At 45.3% G+C, this 17228-nt stretch overlaps 2 protein-coding genes and 1 non-coding gene across 4 annotated transcripts in view; 1 reads left to right on the top strand and 2 right to left on the bottom strand.

Annotated features, from left to right (window-relative positions):
- SACM1L (SAC1 like phosphatidylinositide phosphatase) overlaps positions 1-1686 on the bottom strand; it is a 57892-nt gene extending 56206 nt beyond the window's left edge. Inside the window, exon 1 of the mRNA XM_074945522.1 lies at positions 1473-1686. Within this exon, the coding sequence (XP_074801623.1) occupies positions 1473-1510 (38 nt within the window). The 5' untranslated portion in view covers positions 1511-1686. The remainder of the gene's footprint in view (positions 1-1472) is intronic.
- A 341-nt stretch (positions 1687-2027) lies between these two features.
- Positions 2028-2100, top strand: TRNAR-ACG (transfer RNA arginine (anticodon ACG)). The gene has a single exon. It is a non-coding gene; the product is annotated as a tRNA-Arg (tRNA).
- A 6596-nt stretch (positions 2101-8696) lies between these two features.
- The window catches only part of LIMD1 (LIM domain containing 1), a 64631-nt gene continuing 56099 nt past the window's right edge, over positions 8697-17228 (bottom strand). For both annotated transcript variants that reach the window (XM_074945520.1, XM_074945521.1), the window contains one exon: positions 8697-16705. In XM_074945520.1, the coding sequence (XP_074801621.1) occupies positions 16568-16705 (138 nt within the window). In that variant the 3' untranslated portion in view covers positions 8697-16567. The remainder of the gene's footprint in view (positions 16706-17228) is intronic.

Raw genomic sequence — 17228 nt, 5'->3', positions numbered from 1 at the left:
GCCATCACCTTCAGCCCCCAACTAAAACCTCTCCAACGCATCATCAAGGATCTACAACCTATCCCGAAGGACGATCCCTCACTCTCACAGATCTTGGGAGACAGGCCAGTCCTTGCCTACAGACAGCCCCCCAACCTGAAGCAAATACTCACCAGCAACCACACACCACACAACAAAACCACTAACCCAGGAACCTATCCTTGCAACAAAGCTCGTTGCCAATTCCGTCCACATATCTATTCAGGGGACACCATCATAGAACCTAAACACATCAGCCAAACTATTAGAGGCTTGTTCACCTGCACATCTACCGATGGGATATATGCCATCATGTGCCAACAATGCCCCTTTGCCACGTACATTGGCCAAACCGGACAGTCTCTACACAAAAGAATAAATGGACACAAATCTGACCTCAAGAATTATAACATTCAAAAACCAGTGGGAGAACACTTCAATCTCCCTGGTCACTCGACTGCAGACCTAAAAGTCACAATATTACAACAAAAATCCTTCAAAAACAGACTCCAATGAGAGACTGCTAAATTGGAATTAATTTGCAAACTGGACACCATTAAATTAGGCTTGAATAAAGACTGGGAGTGGATGGGTCATTACACAAAGTCAAACTATTTCCCCATGCTTATCCCCCCCCCCCCCCCCAACCACTGTTACTCTCACCTTCTTGTCAACTGTTGGAAATGGGCCATTCTGATTATCACTATAAAAGGTTTTTTTCCTACTGCTGGTAATAGCTCACCTTAATTGATCGTTCTCATTATAGTGTGTATGGCAACACCCATTTTTTCATGTGTTCTGTGTGCGTATATATATACATATATAGAGAATCTTCCTACTGTATTTTCCACTGCATGCATCCGATTAAGTGGGTTTTAGCCCACGAAAGCTTATGCTCAAAGAGATGTGTTAGTCTCTAAGGTGCCACAAGTCCTCCTCCTTCTTTTCGCTGATACAGACTAACAGGGCTGCTCCTCTGAAGCCTGTCAGAAAAGCCAGTGGGATTGACACTGCAAGCCGAGTCTCCCTTTCTCCCCCCAGCGCAGCCACTCCTCGGAGACCCGCGATCTCCAGGCCGTGCTCCAGGGGACCGGAGAGGAAGCTGGGCTAGGAGCTCCCCAGAGCCCCCGTGCGGACAAGCGGGAAGGCTGCGCGGTGCTCCTGCCCCGACCAGCTCACGGCCCAGACGGTCCCGCCAGCCCGGCCGCGGGCTGGGGCTCGACCCCCCTCCTCCCGCGGCTGCCGCCGGACCCCACCCGGCCGGCCTCTGCGCGTGCCCGGCTCCCTCCGCCCCGCCGGGAGGCGGGTCACCCCTCTGCACGCAGGCTGGAGGGAAGCGGCCACCGGGCGGTGGGGAGGATGGGGCGGGGCGGGGCGCCGCTGCCTGGCGACTCCAGGTAACTGGGCAGATGGGGGGGGGGCAGGTGACTGCGTGGCTTCCCCGGGTCACTCACAGCTTCAGCGTCTCATAGGCCCCCGCCGTCGCTGCCATCGCCCCCCTCCGGCTGCCCCGCCGCTGCCGGCTCGGCTCCGTTCTACGTCCTGGACTTCCTCCTCTTTCTGACCCTGACGCGTCTCGGTCTTGAGGACGGGGCCTCGCACAGGACAAACACCTTGTAGCGGCCGGGCTCCAGACACGGAAGGGAATGACTGGCCCTGCCGTGATTGGCTGCGTCTCCGGCTGTGACCGCGCCCACTGAGCCACCTAGTGATCAGGCGAGAGTGCAACTGTGAGGCTACCGCTAGGGTGGGGGAGAAGAGGGGCGTGAGACGCTCGACGAAACGGCTAGGGATTGGCCAAGCGTGTTGTTGTAGCTCCGCCCCCTAGGAGCTAGTGAGGAGGAGAGGGGCCGGGCGATGGGCGGAGCTACAGACGGGCTTTGATTGGCTGCACATCCCTCCATAGTCCCACCCGTGGATCCGAACGCCCATCCATTAGTGGACTCTGTGTGTGTAGGCGGGGTCAACGAGTAGTTCGAGGGTGAGCGCCACACCTTTCGCTGCATGCAGGGCCAGTGGCGCAATGGATAACGCGTCTGACTACGGATCAGAAGATTCTAGGTTCGACTCCTGGCTGGCTCGGCTGATTTTTTTTTTTTTTTTTCGCCTCCTGCCAAGGCACCCTCATTTTACTGCTCCTGCCTCCTGCAGTCACCTACAGCCCGATCACTCACCCCCATAGAGATATATGGAATACAGCACACCCCTTCCCCACTCACCTTGCTGCGACCCCCCTGAATCCCTCCCGACACCACTCACCTTCCATACACCCCCCCTTCTTTACTCGCTGTGCTGTGCGCCCCGTGTTCCCCCACACCACTCGCCTTCCCTGCACCCCATATCCCCTCACCTTCTGTACCCCCTTCCCACTCACCCTGCTGTACCCCCACACCACTCACCTTCCACACACACCCATACCCCCTTCCCCACTCCCCCTGCCATGTACCCCCATACCCGCTTCCCCTGCCGTACACCCCAACGCCACTCACCTTCTGTACACCCCTTACCGCCCTCCCCTTTTCACCCTGCCACACGCCCCTTCCCACACCGTACCCCCCACCCACCCTGCCATACACCCCCAACTACTCCATCTACCCTCCGGCCCCTCATGCTGATGTGCTTATTCCCTCACCCCCCCTGCGCCATTATAACCCTATCCTTCAGACAGCCTCCCTGTACCTGTTCTCTGTATGCCAACATACCATCCCTCACGTGTTTGTGTGTCACACCTTCCCTGTGTCATTATAACCCCACTAGTGCTTATATGACATTATGTCATGCCTGTGCCATTATCTGCTTCCATATGTTGTTATACCTCCCCATTCCCCCATTCCTGAGCCTGGGCCATTATACCTCCATATGATGATGCCACCTTTGGGTAGCTAGGAGCCCATGTGATTTTAAATCTTCTACTATCATTCTCCTCTCATGTGATATTACACCACCTCACTCCTGTGTGTGTCACTCGCCACACCCCTGACATTACTGCTCAAGAGAAGGTGAGGTAAGTCTTACCTCACCTGCTCTGTCTCTCTAATATCTGGGGACCAACATGGCAACAGCAACCCTGCATATTACTGCTCAAGGGTATTCCATAGTGTGGAGGGGGAAGATGTGCAAATTACACAGACACTGGCTCCAGTAGCTTGCTCCTGTTTGCTTCGCAGATTTGGAAAGGGGCAGAGAATTTGATAGATCCCGACCTCAGGACCCCCTTCCCCGACTCTTGATTTTGGCAAGTAGAATGGGGAAACAACCCCAAAGCTGGCTGTTCCCCTCACAGATCCCTCTTGTTGGCTTTTCTTCACTCATCAGAGTGGAAAGCAATGGGGGGCTCTTAATAGGGGGTATCACAGGTAACTCCCATTTTATAACATTTGCAAGTGTGAGAGCTAAGCCGGAGACAACGCAAGAGCATCCAGGCCACACGATGCAGGGTGGTGTTTGATCACCTGAAGGGGCTGGAAAGGAATCTCCTCCTACCACTACCAAGAAAGCCTTTGCACAAACACCCAGGTGCAGAAGCCTCAGGCACCGACCATCTCGGCGGGCAGGATTCCAGACTAGCTGAACCTGTTGTCTGATCTGCAACTGCCATGTAGCTTTTGTAAAAGGGCTTTCAAAATTAATTGGCTGGGGGAAGGGAACCTGAATGAAAGGTGCTACTACCAGTCAGAGCTATTGTCATTTGCTTTGAGAGCCATTTCCTCACTGCACACATCCGTGTGGAACCTGGCCGTCAAAGAATAAAGAATTAAGCATCACAATGATCTTTTGAGGTAGGGAAACACTGTCCGCATTTTGCAGATGGGGAAACTAGGAACTAGATTGGTCAATGGTCTGGTTTTCAGAGGTGCTGAGCACCTGCAACCCCTTCTGATATCAACAGCTTTGAAAAATCCCAGCACCCACTGGAAACGCACGACAGAGCTGGGTCTCCAAGCTGACTTCTACTTCATGCCACCACAACCTCCTTCCTAGCTGCCTACTTAAACTGGACTACGGAGCCAGTCTCATTGCTTGGCAATATGTCAGCTCTTAACCTTTAAACTGGCTAATTGTTAGACGCATACCACCTAGAGATGGGCTGTTCCTAGAGGTTTGTCTGGGTTGGCTAGGATGTTAGCAAGGCCTGGAGTGAATGCCACCCTGCCCCCTTGCTGTCAGAAACCCTCACTGATTCCCCCCATAGACTCGCTGTGACGAGATTTCCCACTGTTGGCTTCTCCTAACCCAGCCACTGAGGTGGGGAAAACAGAGCGGGGGAGGGGATATTTGAGGTTCAGGCAGGAACATGAATGATGGAGTTCAGGAGGAAATGGGAATAGCCAGCCAGACAAGACCAAAGTGGGGGGGGGGGGGCAGAAAGAGGGAGAGGTGTTTTCACAGGGTGGGGCGGTGTCAGACCAAGGGCTTGTGTATCTGGCAATTTAGTGCACATCAAGCTGGGGTGTGAAACTACAGCCCACTAGCCTGGCAGCGTGGGTCCTGCTTGCTGCATGCTAAAAGTTCCCTGGTGCGCTTTGATCTACTGCACAGGGTTACACCCCAGCTTGCTGAACACTGAATTGCCATATAGACAAGCAGTAGTGCAAGTAGGGAGATACCCTCCACTACCTAGTAGCGGAAGATATTTTTAGTGGACACGGGGTACCAGAAAGACATGGGGCTAGCCCCCCCTCCCCCCGTGGGGGGGCTGCGCTCTGCTCCACAGGGCTAGGGAGGGCATTTATTCTTTATATGGCTTTAACAGCACAATACATATGCTAACAAACTTAAACAAAGCCTTTGTTTAAGTTTGTTAGCATATGTATTGTGCTGTTAAGTTGGTCAGGAGTCCTGGGGGCGGGGGGGGGGGGTGGAGGGAGACACAGAAGATGTTTAAAAAGTGTTTTTGATTCTGTTTCTCCCCATTGGTCTGAATTATCTATGACATCCATACTGCATCATGTCAAGTCCAAATCATTAGAGGAATGCCTCTGCTTGCACTGACCGGAGGATGTTTGGATTCTGATGTCAGCCCATTTCTGCATCCTGACAGGAATCAAGTGTTGTCCACAGTGTACATAGAATTCTTCTTTGCAGCCAAACTAGTCTAATATGCATTTTGTTATCTGGAACTGGAGCAGCAAAACAAAGAAAACAAATGCCTCATTTTCCAGCTTTATGGGTGAGAGAACTATAAGTGAAGATTATAATGCCCCCGGACAGTGACAGCCTTAAACCAGCTGCCTCAGGAATCTGCCAAGAATTTTGCTGAAAATATGTTCCTCATTTTAGCAACTGAGCTAAGACTTATCACACATCTTCCCACCTTTATTCGAATGAAGCTCCTTCTGATCTGACAGCTCAGGCATTGTGAGTTTCATCCAGAACAATTTACAAACTTGGAACCTAATCCTGTAAACCCTTAATCATTTGATCAATCCCATTGAAGACAATGGGACTATTTGCATATCTATGGACCACTTCTGTGGTACAAATTTCAGGAGTCTGTTCAGTTCCTATAAAGGAAGTTGAATCCCCCATTGAAATGCGATGTTTGGGTACAATACCATAAAGCAGTTTAGGATACAGTGCTACTTAAAATTTGTCTTTTAATAAGTCATACATATGCTGAAATGGCTCCTCACCCAACTCCCATATTCCATATAAACAGACTGAATACTAAATATTTTGGGGGAAGGTGAGTAGTTAATGTTTATATATACAAACACCCATTTCATCACTGTACTGGAAAATATAGCTGAACTTAATTTTCTATGGAATTTGAAGAAAGTTTAACAGCCCCAATTGTTTTGTGTTAATCAGCCTGTACCTGAAAAAATTACATGCCTTCTAAGAGAAAAGAATCAGTCCATACTTACTGAAAAAAAAATTCCTTCCAACTTGTGTTCAGAAGTCTGCTACAAGACACATACATAACCTCATGAGCAGAGGGCAGAGAGGATACCCTCCCACATTATGACCAGGAAAAAGAATAAATAATAACAATAAAATTTCAAAGAGGCAGAGGTTCATAGATTTGCAAACCTAAAAACCTGTATTATGCTTTAAACAACCTCAGCACATACCACGTTTATGAACGTTAAAAATTTAACTGCAAAGGAACACTGAAGCCCATTAGCCTGAATGTGTGCCAGCCAGTATGCCGCACTGACTAAAGGTGCATTCACACCTGAACAGCTAAAAATTAACCTTGCCCTTTTAGGCTAAACAGAGTCACGTCACTGGCTCCATCTCTGTTGTTACATAACAGATAACAAAACTCCAGTGGGGCACGGTGCTAGCGCATAGGGTCTCAGGTACATGGTGTGATTTTTCAGAATCTCTTTTAGGAGTAGTCATGTACATGAAATTCCTGGTACTTATAATTATGCTATTTCTATGCATGTATTTTCATCTTGGTATCTGAAGTTATGAATATTAGCTATGTTTACTACATGTTTGCTCCTGTGGTAATGCCCACAAGGTATTTATCCAGCACACGAAGGGACAAGTCAAGTTGAATGGCCCATTAACACTTAGTTCACAATGGACCCTGGAAAACACCTGTCTACACTTAATGGACTTTTTGTGAACATTCTAACTAGAATATGGGAGGGGATGATGGACATATAACTTGCCCATGTGACTCCAAACACCATCTTTCACAGTGAGAACAGATTTCCCTTTACTTCGCACTTGGCAGAAGCTAAAAGGCCCTGGCCCTGGCAACATCTCCATTTTGCCTCTTTCCTGCTCCAGCCTTTGGACTATGAACATACACTAATGGGAGCATTCTAACCAAGGGACTGAGGACTTTAAGGTAATCTGGAGCCTTCATATTTCCTTGATCCTTTGCAGATTGACTTATGAGTTGGATATGGTACAGAGACTGTTCTAGCCTCATTGATTGCTGATTTCTCCCTTGCGATGGACAAAGATCAGATGTCAGCAGCCTTTGATACCTGTGCTATAAACAACATAGCCCTTGCTTGAGTGGTTTTGTTCTTTCCTCTCCAAATGTCAAAGCCTGTTCCCATTGAACTCAATAGAAAAATTCCTTTTGGATTTCAATGGGGACAGTATTTGGCCACAAGAGATCAGAGAATGTGGTTTTGATCAATTGCTTAACTGCTTAACAGATGCAGTTGTAAAATTTTAGACAGGTAAGGGGGGTGTTGGAGGGGGCGGGGAGAGCGTGGGAGCTGTGGGCTGGGGAGGAGTCACATGGAGGGTCACATGGGGAGGTCACCTGCCCCACCCCTTGTGTCCCTCGCATGAGTGCAGTACCGGCAAGAAATGATTTCTACTTGCACCACTGTAGATAGGCATTAATTTAGCTAGCTCAGATCCTAGAGCAGCAAAGCTGCTTCAGCACAGGCTAGTCCCAGGGGTAATTACCCAGGGTTCTGGGCAGACTTGTACTGCCTGCACTGAGACATGCACAGGCCACGCTTTCACTGCTCTGAGACCTGAGGTAGCTAGAGTAAAGCCAGCTTTAGGGTGGCTACTCAAGCTGTCATCAGACCCTGTGATCACAGAATAGACAAGTCATCCAAAGGACTTCTAGTCTGTTGTAAGGAAAGTTCAGAAGTAATGGTGGAGTAGGAGGGTCTAGTTACGAGTTGACAAGTCAGTGAGGCTTCTTCTGTTCTGCCAGGCTGTCAGGATTCACACATGTTATTTTTGTAAGTTTTCTCCTTTAATAATAACAATTCTGTAGTAGACTAGTAATAGGAGTTATATGGCACTTTAAAGTGGTTCTGCAGTCTGACCATGTAATTATTAGTCCCAATAAAAAATAGGTAAATAGCCTTAGATTTGTACCTAACCCTACACCCATGGTGTGGCGAGAACCCCATGTATCAACAAACTGGTACAGCTGTTTTTTTTTCCCTACTATTTTCTCTCCAAAAAATGGAAAATATTTTCTTACAGGCATAATTTTAGATAGTACCCTGCCATTGTCAATCATATTGAAAAGTGAAAAAGTCAAAAATTGAAAATTTTTCAGTGAACAGGGAATTCCAGTTTGTAGGCTGGGAGGGTGAGGCACGATTAGTGAAATATTTGTGCTCAAGACAACATCAGATGCTTCAAGGTGACACTGGACCAATTTCAAAATGAAGTGTCTCAAAATAACAGGGAGGAGATCTGTACATGAGAGAAAAGACAACGTGCTTTAAGTCAGGTGTGAAAAATAAATGAGACACTTTAGAACAAACATATTCTAAAGAACTTTTTTCAGAAGATCAAGAATACCTTTAGGAAAAGATTTATAGTACCAAGGACGGCAGGAGACTCTAGCTAGCACTCAGAAGGAAACCTTAGAACAATAACTTCCTGCGGGAGATTGCTACAGGGACAGAGCACACAGTTACTAAAAGGATGAACTAAGCCTGAGCTAGGTTTCTGTGTTGAAATTGCGGGAGGGGAGGGATGAATTGCGGTTGGAATCTATGTACACTGAAGTATAAAGGCCTAAAGATAAAACTTTTGTTTAATCAAATATTTGTTTTTCATTATAGATCCAGCTGACCCAATCCCCCAGTTTACAATATAAATTGCTCCCCCTCAATTTCTGACCTGACTAAAGCAATACACAGTAATCACATTAGAAAAGAATTCAGACTCAGAGTTACTGTATTATATTCTTTTTAATCACTGAAATCACAGCAGGCCAAAAGGTTTGCCATTGCTACAGGCCTTCATTATAAATATTTAACAGCACAGAAGAAAGAAAACCATATTCACATGTAGCCGAGGTTAGTAACACCAACAGCAGTTCTAGTACACTCTCTTTTGGATTTGAGTTTTAAGGCAACAAAAATTAGTACCATTCAGTATTTCCACCTGGGTTCTGGATTTACTTTCTGGAGTAGAAAGCAGTGTAATTCCTGTGTGCGCCTGAGTTCAAGTGTGGGTGTATACTGCAGACCAGCTGCATTGGGAATAAGGGTCACTATTAGTAAGGGCATAAAAATAGTTCTGGAAGCAAGTTATTCATTCATCTTTGCAGCAAACACCAGAGTATATGGGACACAGTCTCTGTGAGGTAACTATCATCTAATGGCACTACATTATACATATATTTTCCACATACGGCAGAAATTATGCCCAACTTCTTTCCTCAGGCAGGCGGTGCACTCTGCTGCATGATCTCCTGTTTCCCTTTTAGTGGGCTCAGGAATTTTAGTGCTAGAGATGCCTGAATTTGATTCTCCTCAGTCAGTTTATTTCCCTATGAGCCCTCTGAGGGCCTGTTTCAAAAGGCGGGTATTTCCAAAGCCCACCAGAGAATGCAGACTGCTAGATCTGCTTCTCTTAGGTGTACATAACAGTGCCATCTAGCCAGTGTCATAGAAAGTGGACTTGCCATGTGATGGGAGAAGGGAAAGTCTTCTGACTCTCACTGCCAGATTCAGATATTCAGTCAGTCTTTTAGGATGGGGAGAGCATATGTTGTTGACCCAATCCATCCCTATTGTAATGACATTATGCAGCCCAGTATAAACAAGGACCAATGAATCCCACATTCACCTACAAAAGCTTGTTTGGAAACCCTAGAGATACTGTACTTGCTATCACCAGGGTGAGGTCTCAGTGACATAATATACCTGGCAGTTCTATTATACAAAGCACAATCCCACTCTAACTCCACAGACATACACAAAGACAAAAAAAGGAAACAGTGTTTTGCTTTTGGGGCCTGATACTCCTTGCCCTGATGTTAGAGGGAGCAGGGCTCTATAGAATGGGGGGGAAAACCCTCAAAAAAATCTGTTAACTAATTTTATGGTAATATGATGAACAATTTTCCCCCACAAAGACCTTTGGCTCCTCCCTTACGATAAGCACTTTGTGTCTCACACCCAAAACCAGAGCATTGTTTGAAAACATGCTCTTTTTTTTTATTTAAATGAGCACCCACTGTTTAAGTAACTGAAACAAAGAGGCCCCAATATATTAAATGACAATTTAAAACAAATTGTATACCATTTATTCCCATGCCTGCAACATTTTTACATTAAATACTTTTGGCCCTGATCCTGCAAAAACTTGTACACACAAACTTTACTTCAGGGTATGTGAGTAGGCCCACTAACTCCAATAAGAAAACTCATATACATAAAGTTAAATACAAGCATAACCCTTCAAAGGATAGAGAGATTTCTTAGCATCAGGATCAGTTCAGCAGCCAGCCCATAAGCACAACTGCCACCAAAGTCAATAGCAGTTCTACTTTCAGAGCATTTGCAGGATCAGGCCAACATGGTGAAGTTATGAAAAAAGGAAAACTGGTAGCAAGTGTAAGTGTTCGTTAAACAAGGACCCAATTCTGCTCCCATTGAAATAAATGACAAATCTCCATTGGACTTCAGTGGCACAGGATTGGGCCTCTTTGTTTCTTTTAATAGCACTGCAGTTTTGTGAATCTTCTAGACGCTGACTACTTTTCATGCTGTTTATTTCAAAACACACACAAATGTCTTTACTGCAGTTTTTCATCTTGCCCCATGTTTTATGCAAAAATCCCAATTTAAGCCAACATCTTCTAAATAATAGAGAATGCATGTGCTTAAAAGCATGAGCTGAGTTAAAAATATAGTAAACCTTGGTTTTGGAAAGCAAACCCTAGATATTTTTAATTTAAATAACTATGTGGCTGTAATGAATAATCATATGAAAAATTGAGACTGCAAAACATTCTTTACCCTAAAAGCAAACTAAAAGAGCAAAGTTGTTTCCAAAGACTAGACTAACTTTCAGAGCATACTGCTGCTTTCAGCTGATGCTGTTTCGAGAGCTCATTTAACAAAAGATTGCACATGCACATTAACAGAAGAGAGATGATGTTTAGAAGCCATGTAATAAGCCAGCATTTGTCACACTTTTTGTGATAGCTCCATCTTTCTCTTACCTCTCCACAGAGGCTGCTTTAAACTGCTTAAGGCCTACACTTCCTCTCCTGCCAAAATGCCCATGGCAAAAGGTGGCCCAGGAAAGTCTGCCAGGTTGATCTTGCAGAAGGCTTGGTCTTGCAAAGTGCTGAGTGCCCTCAATTCCCCGTGAAGTCAGTGGGAGGCAGGCTGCTCAGCACTTTGCAGGCTCAGAGTTTCCTGGCATTCTTCCCTTGAGGGAGGTGTTTGAGGACAGGGAGTGGGGCCTCTCACCCCACAGATCTCCGGGGTCCTTGAGGAAGGAAATCCCCAGTTCCTCAGAGGTGCTGGTCCTCCCTCTCCCTTGACAGTACAGCTTTCAGGCTCCCTGACCTGCATAAACCCCCCTGGCAGAGACTGGTGCAGACCTGGGGCCACTACTAGCAGCATCAGCATAGGTTCAGATATCCACAGCCTGGGAAGGGGAGAATGTGGTGAGGACAAGCTCTTGCCACTGCCATCCCTCGAAATCCTGCAGAGTACTTGTGGAGGGAGAGGACGCTGCAAAGGCAGCCACACACCTTCTGGTGAAATCTGCTGTGTCCACTCCATTCAGAGGGGAAGAGGGCCTTGGCAAATAAGTAACTCAGAGATGAAAATGTACATCAGATTTTAAAGCAAACCAGTAAATATCTTCCTCCAAATAACAGGAACAAAAAGCATCTAGAATTCATTCAGACTGACAAAGATCTAACAGTACAAGTTAAAACAGGTAGGTGAGCAATTATTCAGTACATGTTAGCTTCAAAACCACAAACATATACACTCCATTCCCAATTGCTTAATGCTGCCGCCTAGCTCTCTGCAAACACACCAGGAGAAAAAAAAAAGTTCACACCACTCATAATTTATAGAACTTTAAAAATGAAAGTAGGACAATCCTCCATTTCCCCAGTGATGAGGGCTCTGGGATTACTCACATGAATAACAAGACACCATGTGGAACCAGAGGCTGAATTTTCCATCAGTTCAGAGAAATCTTCTCCAGTGTAACTCACAGCAGAATGACAGGCCAAAAGAGGCTTTCCACAGAGTAACTTTTTCATTCTCTCATTTCCCTCCCCTCTTAGTGTTAGTGAGCAGAGTGAGAGTTTAAACCCAAGAAGAAGCAGCGAATATCTATTGATCAGTAAGTTGTCCTGTACTTGAGTCTCATTTTCCATGGGCACATTTTTAAATTAACAACAAGCAGACTTCTTGTGAGATTGCTTTTCCTCTGGTCTGACTGCGGCCCAAAATAACCCAATCATCTTTATTCTGCATCACTCAGATGTTGCCCTAAATGACTGAGGAGTCTATTGTGTTTAAACAAGAGTCCAGTCCTTGTTAGTGTTTTCACATCTTCTCTACACTATGACCAGAAATGCATGAATAGTAGCGGCTTTCGGAAACTCAGAATCACTAATAAAACTTAACCATGGGATTACTGGTCTCTTGAGGATAGAGCAGTAGTGCAGGGCCTGGCATTTATGCCTCATCCCTATGAAAATTATTCATATATTCTACAGTCAGAATGCTTTAGTTTACAAGGAATGGTCAGTGATGTTCATCAGTTGCCAATTTACACTGCTTCCCACCTAGGTACCTTGGCACAATCTTAGATTGCAACTGATTTTTTCAAACCCCTACCGGGTGTGGCTGCAAGCACTACAGGCCTGGATCCTGTGGAGAGCGGAGCAGCCTCCACTTCCATTAAGGTAAATGGTGTCGAGGATGCTCAGCACCTGGCATGATTTGGTCCTTACGTATTACTACTCCTGGCTCAGACGTCTTGTGTAGAGCACCCCTGCTGCATCAGCACTCCCCCCTCTACAGTTCAACAGCTGCACATTGAGCCCCCCAGTTGCATGTTCCAGTCCTTGTACGTCTTGGAGAGGATTCTGCTCCTGCTGAAATCAACAGTAAATCTCCCCATCATGCCTCAGGGCCAAGGGCACTATCATAGGAATTGTTTCTCAATACTAATGCAGTGACTACCTGTCCTTAATAATATTCCTCCCCCACTCATCTGGGGGCTGTAAGTCTTTGGGGATATTGGGGCTCCGGAGCTAAACTACCCCGCTTGCTCAATAACTTGCTGAACAGCCCTAGTGAACATTTTCTCTGGCCTTCATTGTGTGACTGCTTGCCAACCTTCTGCCAGGGTCATCGTCCCAAAGGGCCGCAGCCACAATGAAGTACATGCAGAGGCATTCACCTAATGGACGGGTCATAAATATCAGTTTGCTGTTCTCTGTAGGGGTTTTTGCTGATCTGACTGAGCCCTGGGCCAAAATCAGAGTCCAGAGCTGCCATAAGCATACAGCTAAGGGTAGCATAAAATCCCTCCTTTACCTGTAAAGGGTTAAGAAGCTCAGATAACCTGGTTGGCACCTGACCAAAAGGACCAATAAGGGGAGAAGATACTTTCAGATCTGTGGGGGAAGGTTTTTGTTTTGTGTTTTTGTGTGTTCTCTCCGGAGACAAAGAGAGAGACCGAGCAAGTAATCCAGCTCCTACTGAATGATACAACTAAAATTACAGAAATACTAAGTAATAGCAAGGAAACTTGTTAGAGTATCTTTTGTTTTAGCTTGTGAATTTTTCCTATGCTAAGAGGAAGGTTTATTCCTTTTTTTTTTGTCACTTTAAAAATTTTGCCTAGAGTGGAATCCTCTGTGTTTTAAATCTTATTATCCTATAAAATTATCTCCCATCCTGATTTTACAGAAGTGTTTCTTTTACTTTTTTTCTTTATAATAAAAAGTTGTGTTAAGGATCTGATTGGGGTTTTTAGTGTCCTAAAAACCCAAGCGTCTGGTCTGTGCTCACCTTGTTTACGCTCAAGCCTCCCCAGGAAGGGGAGTGAAGGGACTTGGGGGGATATTTTGGGGAAACAGGAACTTCAAGTGGTCCTTTTCCTAAATCTTTGTCTAACTCACTTGGTGGTGGCAGCGATACCGTTCCAAGGACAAGGAAGAATTTGTGCCTTGGGGAAGTTTTTTTACCTAAGCTGGTAGAGATAAGCTTAGGGGGTCTTTCTTGCGTGTCCCCACATCTGTACTTTAGAGTTCAGAGTGGGGAGGGAACCCTGACAAGAGCCTTGCCTGGTTTCTGGCCAGAGCAGGGCAAACTGAGGCATCGGATTGAAAACCTGCCCATCACTACTAAATCACATCGTAGCTCTTGCCTGCAGATGTTGAACCAACGCCCTCCCCACTGACTATGCTTGCTTGTGCAACTGATTAAACCTGTGCCTGGCTGAATGATCTCAGCATACAAATCTGACATTGCTGGGTTCTGCTCATTTCTACTCACACTGTGGCAAATGAGGATATGTAGTAAATTGTTAATGCAGATTAATATTTTAAGGTCTTAAAAAACACCCAGCAAAAGTTTCCTCCACTAATCTAGACAACCTTAGAGATAGTGTGTGCACAGGAGAGAGAGAAAGAAAGAGAGGTGGATGAAAGGAGAGTAGGGAGAGTGAAAGTTGCTTGTCTCATGGTCTCCAGGCAAATGGAGCAATCTGCACTGCTTTCTTTCATCCTCTACCACAGGAAACATCATGATCAAAAGCTCTGAAAGAGCCCTCTCTGTCCTCATGACAGAGTGACTGCTGCACCTGGAAGTTGCTGTTGTCACTGGAAAGAGTGACAGAGGGTGACTTTGGCTGGGATGCTGAGAGCTACTGCTGTGTGGGACAAAATGCCCCCCTCATGCCATTCGGTGAACAAAGAAAATCAGCTGGGCCCAATTCTGCAAAGTGAAGTTGAGCACGCTTAGCAATTTGTAGGAAGCACTTATCACCTTTCAGGATTGGGCCCTCTCAGCTCTAGGCTGGGGGGAAAACATGGAGGGGCAGGAGTGGGAGAAATGTATATATTAGAATATCATCAACTGTGAGCGAGATTCTGCCAGCATTAGCTGAGTAATACCTTATTCCTCCATTCATTTCAGGGGGACTACTCCTGGGATAAGACACTATTCAATGGGAGTAAGAGTGGCAGAATCTGGCCCTATATTTTTTAACTTCAAGCAGTTAGCTAGCGCCAGAAAGTTGTTATTGGGAGAGATGTTTGGTTGAAGAGTATTACTACTTTGCTCTGGCTCATTCCTGAAATGTAGTTACCACTGGTTAGCTAATTTAGTCAGCCCTGTTTCATGGTGGATCTTGGAGAAAACTATACACCATACTATCAAATAGGGTTGAATAAATAGCTTAGCACTGATGCAGAAGGATTTAGTTAGTATTTAATTAGTCTTCAATGCATTTCGGATACGTTGGGGAGGTCAGTTCACAGACACTACACAGCAGTGAAACAGTTGGTTTTTTAAATAAAAAAAAAGTACCTGTATACCAGTTTCTGCAAAGCGTTAGTGTGCACAGTATGTGTACTGTAAATAATACCTATCCCATATCTAACACGCACAGGTGTTTAAAAAGTAAAAACAGCTGCCATTTTTGCTTTCTGAACGGAACAAAAAAGTAACGATCTAATCCTGCAAGCCCTGCTCACGTAAGTAATCCTCATTCATGTGAGCAAATCCATGTGTGCCAATGGACTTACTCACAAGTGAGGGTTGCAAAGTTAGGCTCTAAATCTGTGCAAACATAAAGCCTTCACATCATGCTCTTGAATCTGTTCCCAGAACTCTAAATAGGCACCATTATGAAACAGGTCTGAGCTGGATAAACACTGTCGAAGTGAGTATCGAGGCCTCCTGACTCGCACCTTTTTCCACAGCCAAGTTGATATCTGAGCTCCATGGGCAAAACGAAAGGCCCAGAGCTCTTTTCTAAAGTGACCTTTGCAAGAGACAATGGGAGACAGACTGCCCTCACGTACAGATTTTCAGCATCCAGAACTTTTCAAATGTAATTTGCTGCTCAGACTTTATACAAAGTGATCCTCGTGTACCATGCTCATGCACAAGCAGCAGCACAGGTGACCATACTGGCCAAGATGGCTTTGTATATCATGCTCCAGCTGTAAAAAAAATAATCACTGGGATGTGGACATTCAGCAGCCAAGTGAGATGCCTGGTTGGTCTGTGCTCTGATTGCTAGGCTGCGTCTCAACCATTTCACAGCCAGGCTGGCATTGAAATTCTGGGAACAAACTGAAAGGTCTGAATGTGCTTTTGTGCACAGAGCCCCTTTTCTAAAGAATTAAAAAGATTCTAAGAATCAGTATTAATAAGCTGATCTCCTTAGGGGACCTGATGAAACGTGCTCGTCAGAAACCACTTCACAGACTGAAGAAATGTTCTCAGCAGGTAGGTAGAGAGGTCTGTGGCTTATTAATTGTGCATGGCATGATATGAACTCACTGATGTGATAGATGGTTGTGCTTCTACTGAAAAATCTTCCCAAGTGAAAGCAAAGAGCTCTTGAGATCAGAAAAAGGCACAGGGAAATAAATCGACCAGCCCGAAAAACATTACATGTTCAAACAAACATATTTGTGATAAGAGTGGAGCTCACATACATACAAACCTTGAAAAAAAAAAAATCTACCTAATGTCTCTGTATCCTCTTACTGTAAATCACTGATTGGGGAAAATGCATACTGGAAATCAACTGGGGAAAATGTGTACTATAACAAGTCCTCTGACAGGCTTCTGGGAATTAGCAGTACGGACTAGTAGTGATGCTGGTACATAGCTGCTGGAGTTGTGCCTTTCTCTATATGCTTCAGGTGACAGGAGTGACAAAGCAAATGTTCATCTAGTGGATAACAGCGATGTCCATCTTCATCATTGAGTTCCATCCCACAATCCTACAAACAGACCAGAGTGGCTATTAAAATGTATATTTGCTTTCTGATGCCAGAACCAACTAGTACCTGATGCCAGTACTTAAAGGAGATCAATTCCCTGATAAGGACATAAGCTCTTAAACTGTTGACAGCTCTTTCAAAATAAGCCCCTAGTACCTAGATTTGTCATGGGTAGGAAAGCATCCATCATAAACATCCATAAGATTCAACCTCCAGCACAGTAAGGTTAGTCTGGTTTAGTAGTTTTTCTTTATTACTTAGATCTTATGGGAGAGTTATGTCCCTGTACATCTTAAATACACTAGCATTTTTCTTAAAATATCCAGGCTGGATTCATCACTGTTTTACTCCATTGAAGTCAATGGAATTACACCAATGTAAAACTGGTCACATGAATCAGGGCACTACCATCTCAGTTCCTCATCACTAGCAATAGCAATGGAAATATAGGTGTTTAGATGATTACTGTGTCACCTATACTTGCTCAGAAGTCAAGACAATGTGGAGAACATGCCTGATCCTG

Source organism: Natator depressus, chromosome 2 (assembly GCF_965152275.1).
Source record: "Natator depressus isolate rNatDep1 chromosome 2, rNatDep2.hap1, whole genome shotgun sequence".
In the NCBI taxonomy this organism is placed as follows: Eukaryota; Metazoa; Chordata; order Testudines; family Cheloniidae; genus Natator; species Natator depressus.
This window is presented reverse-complemented; position numbering and strand designations above follow the sequence as displayed.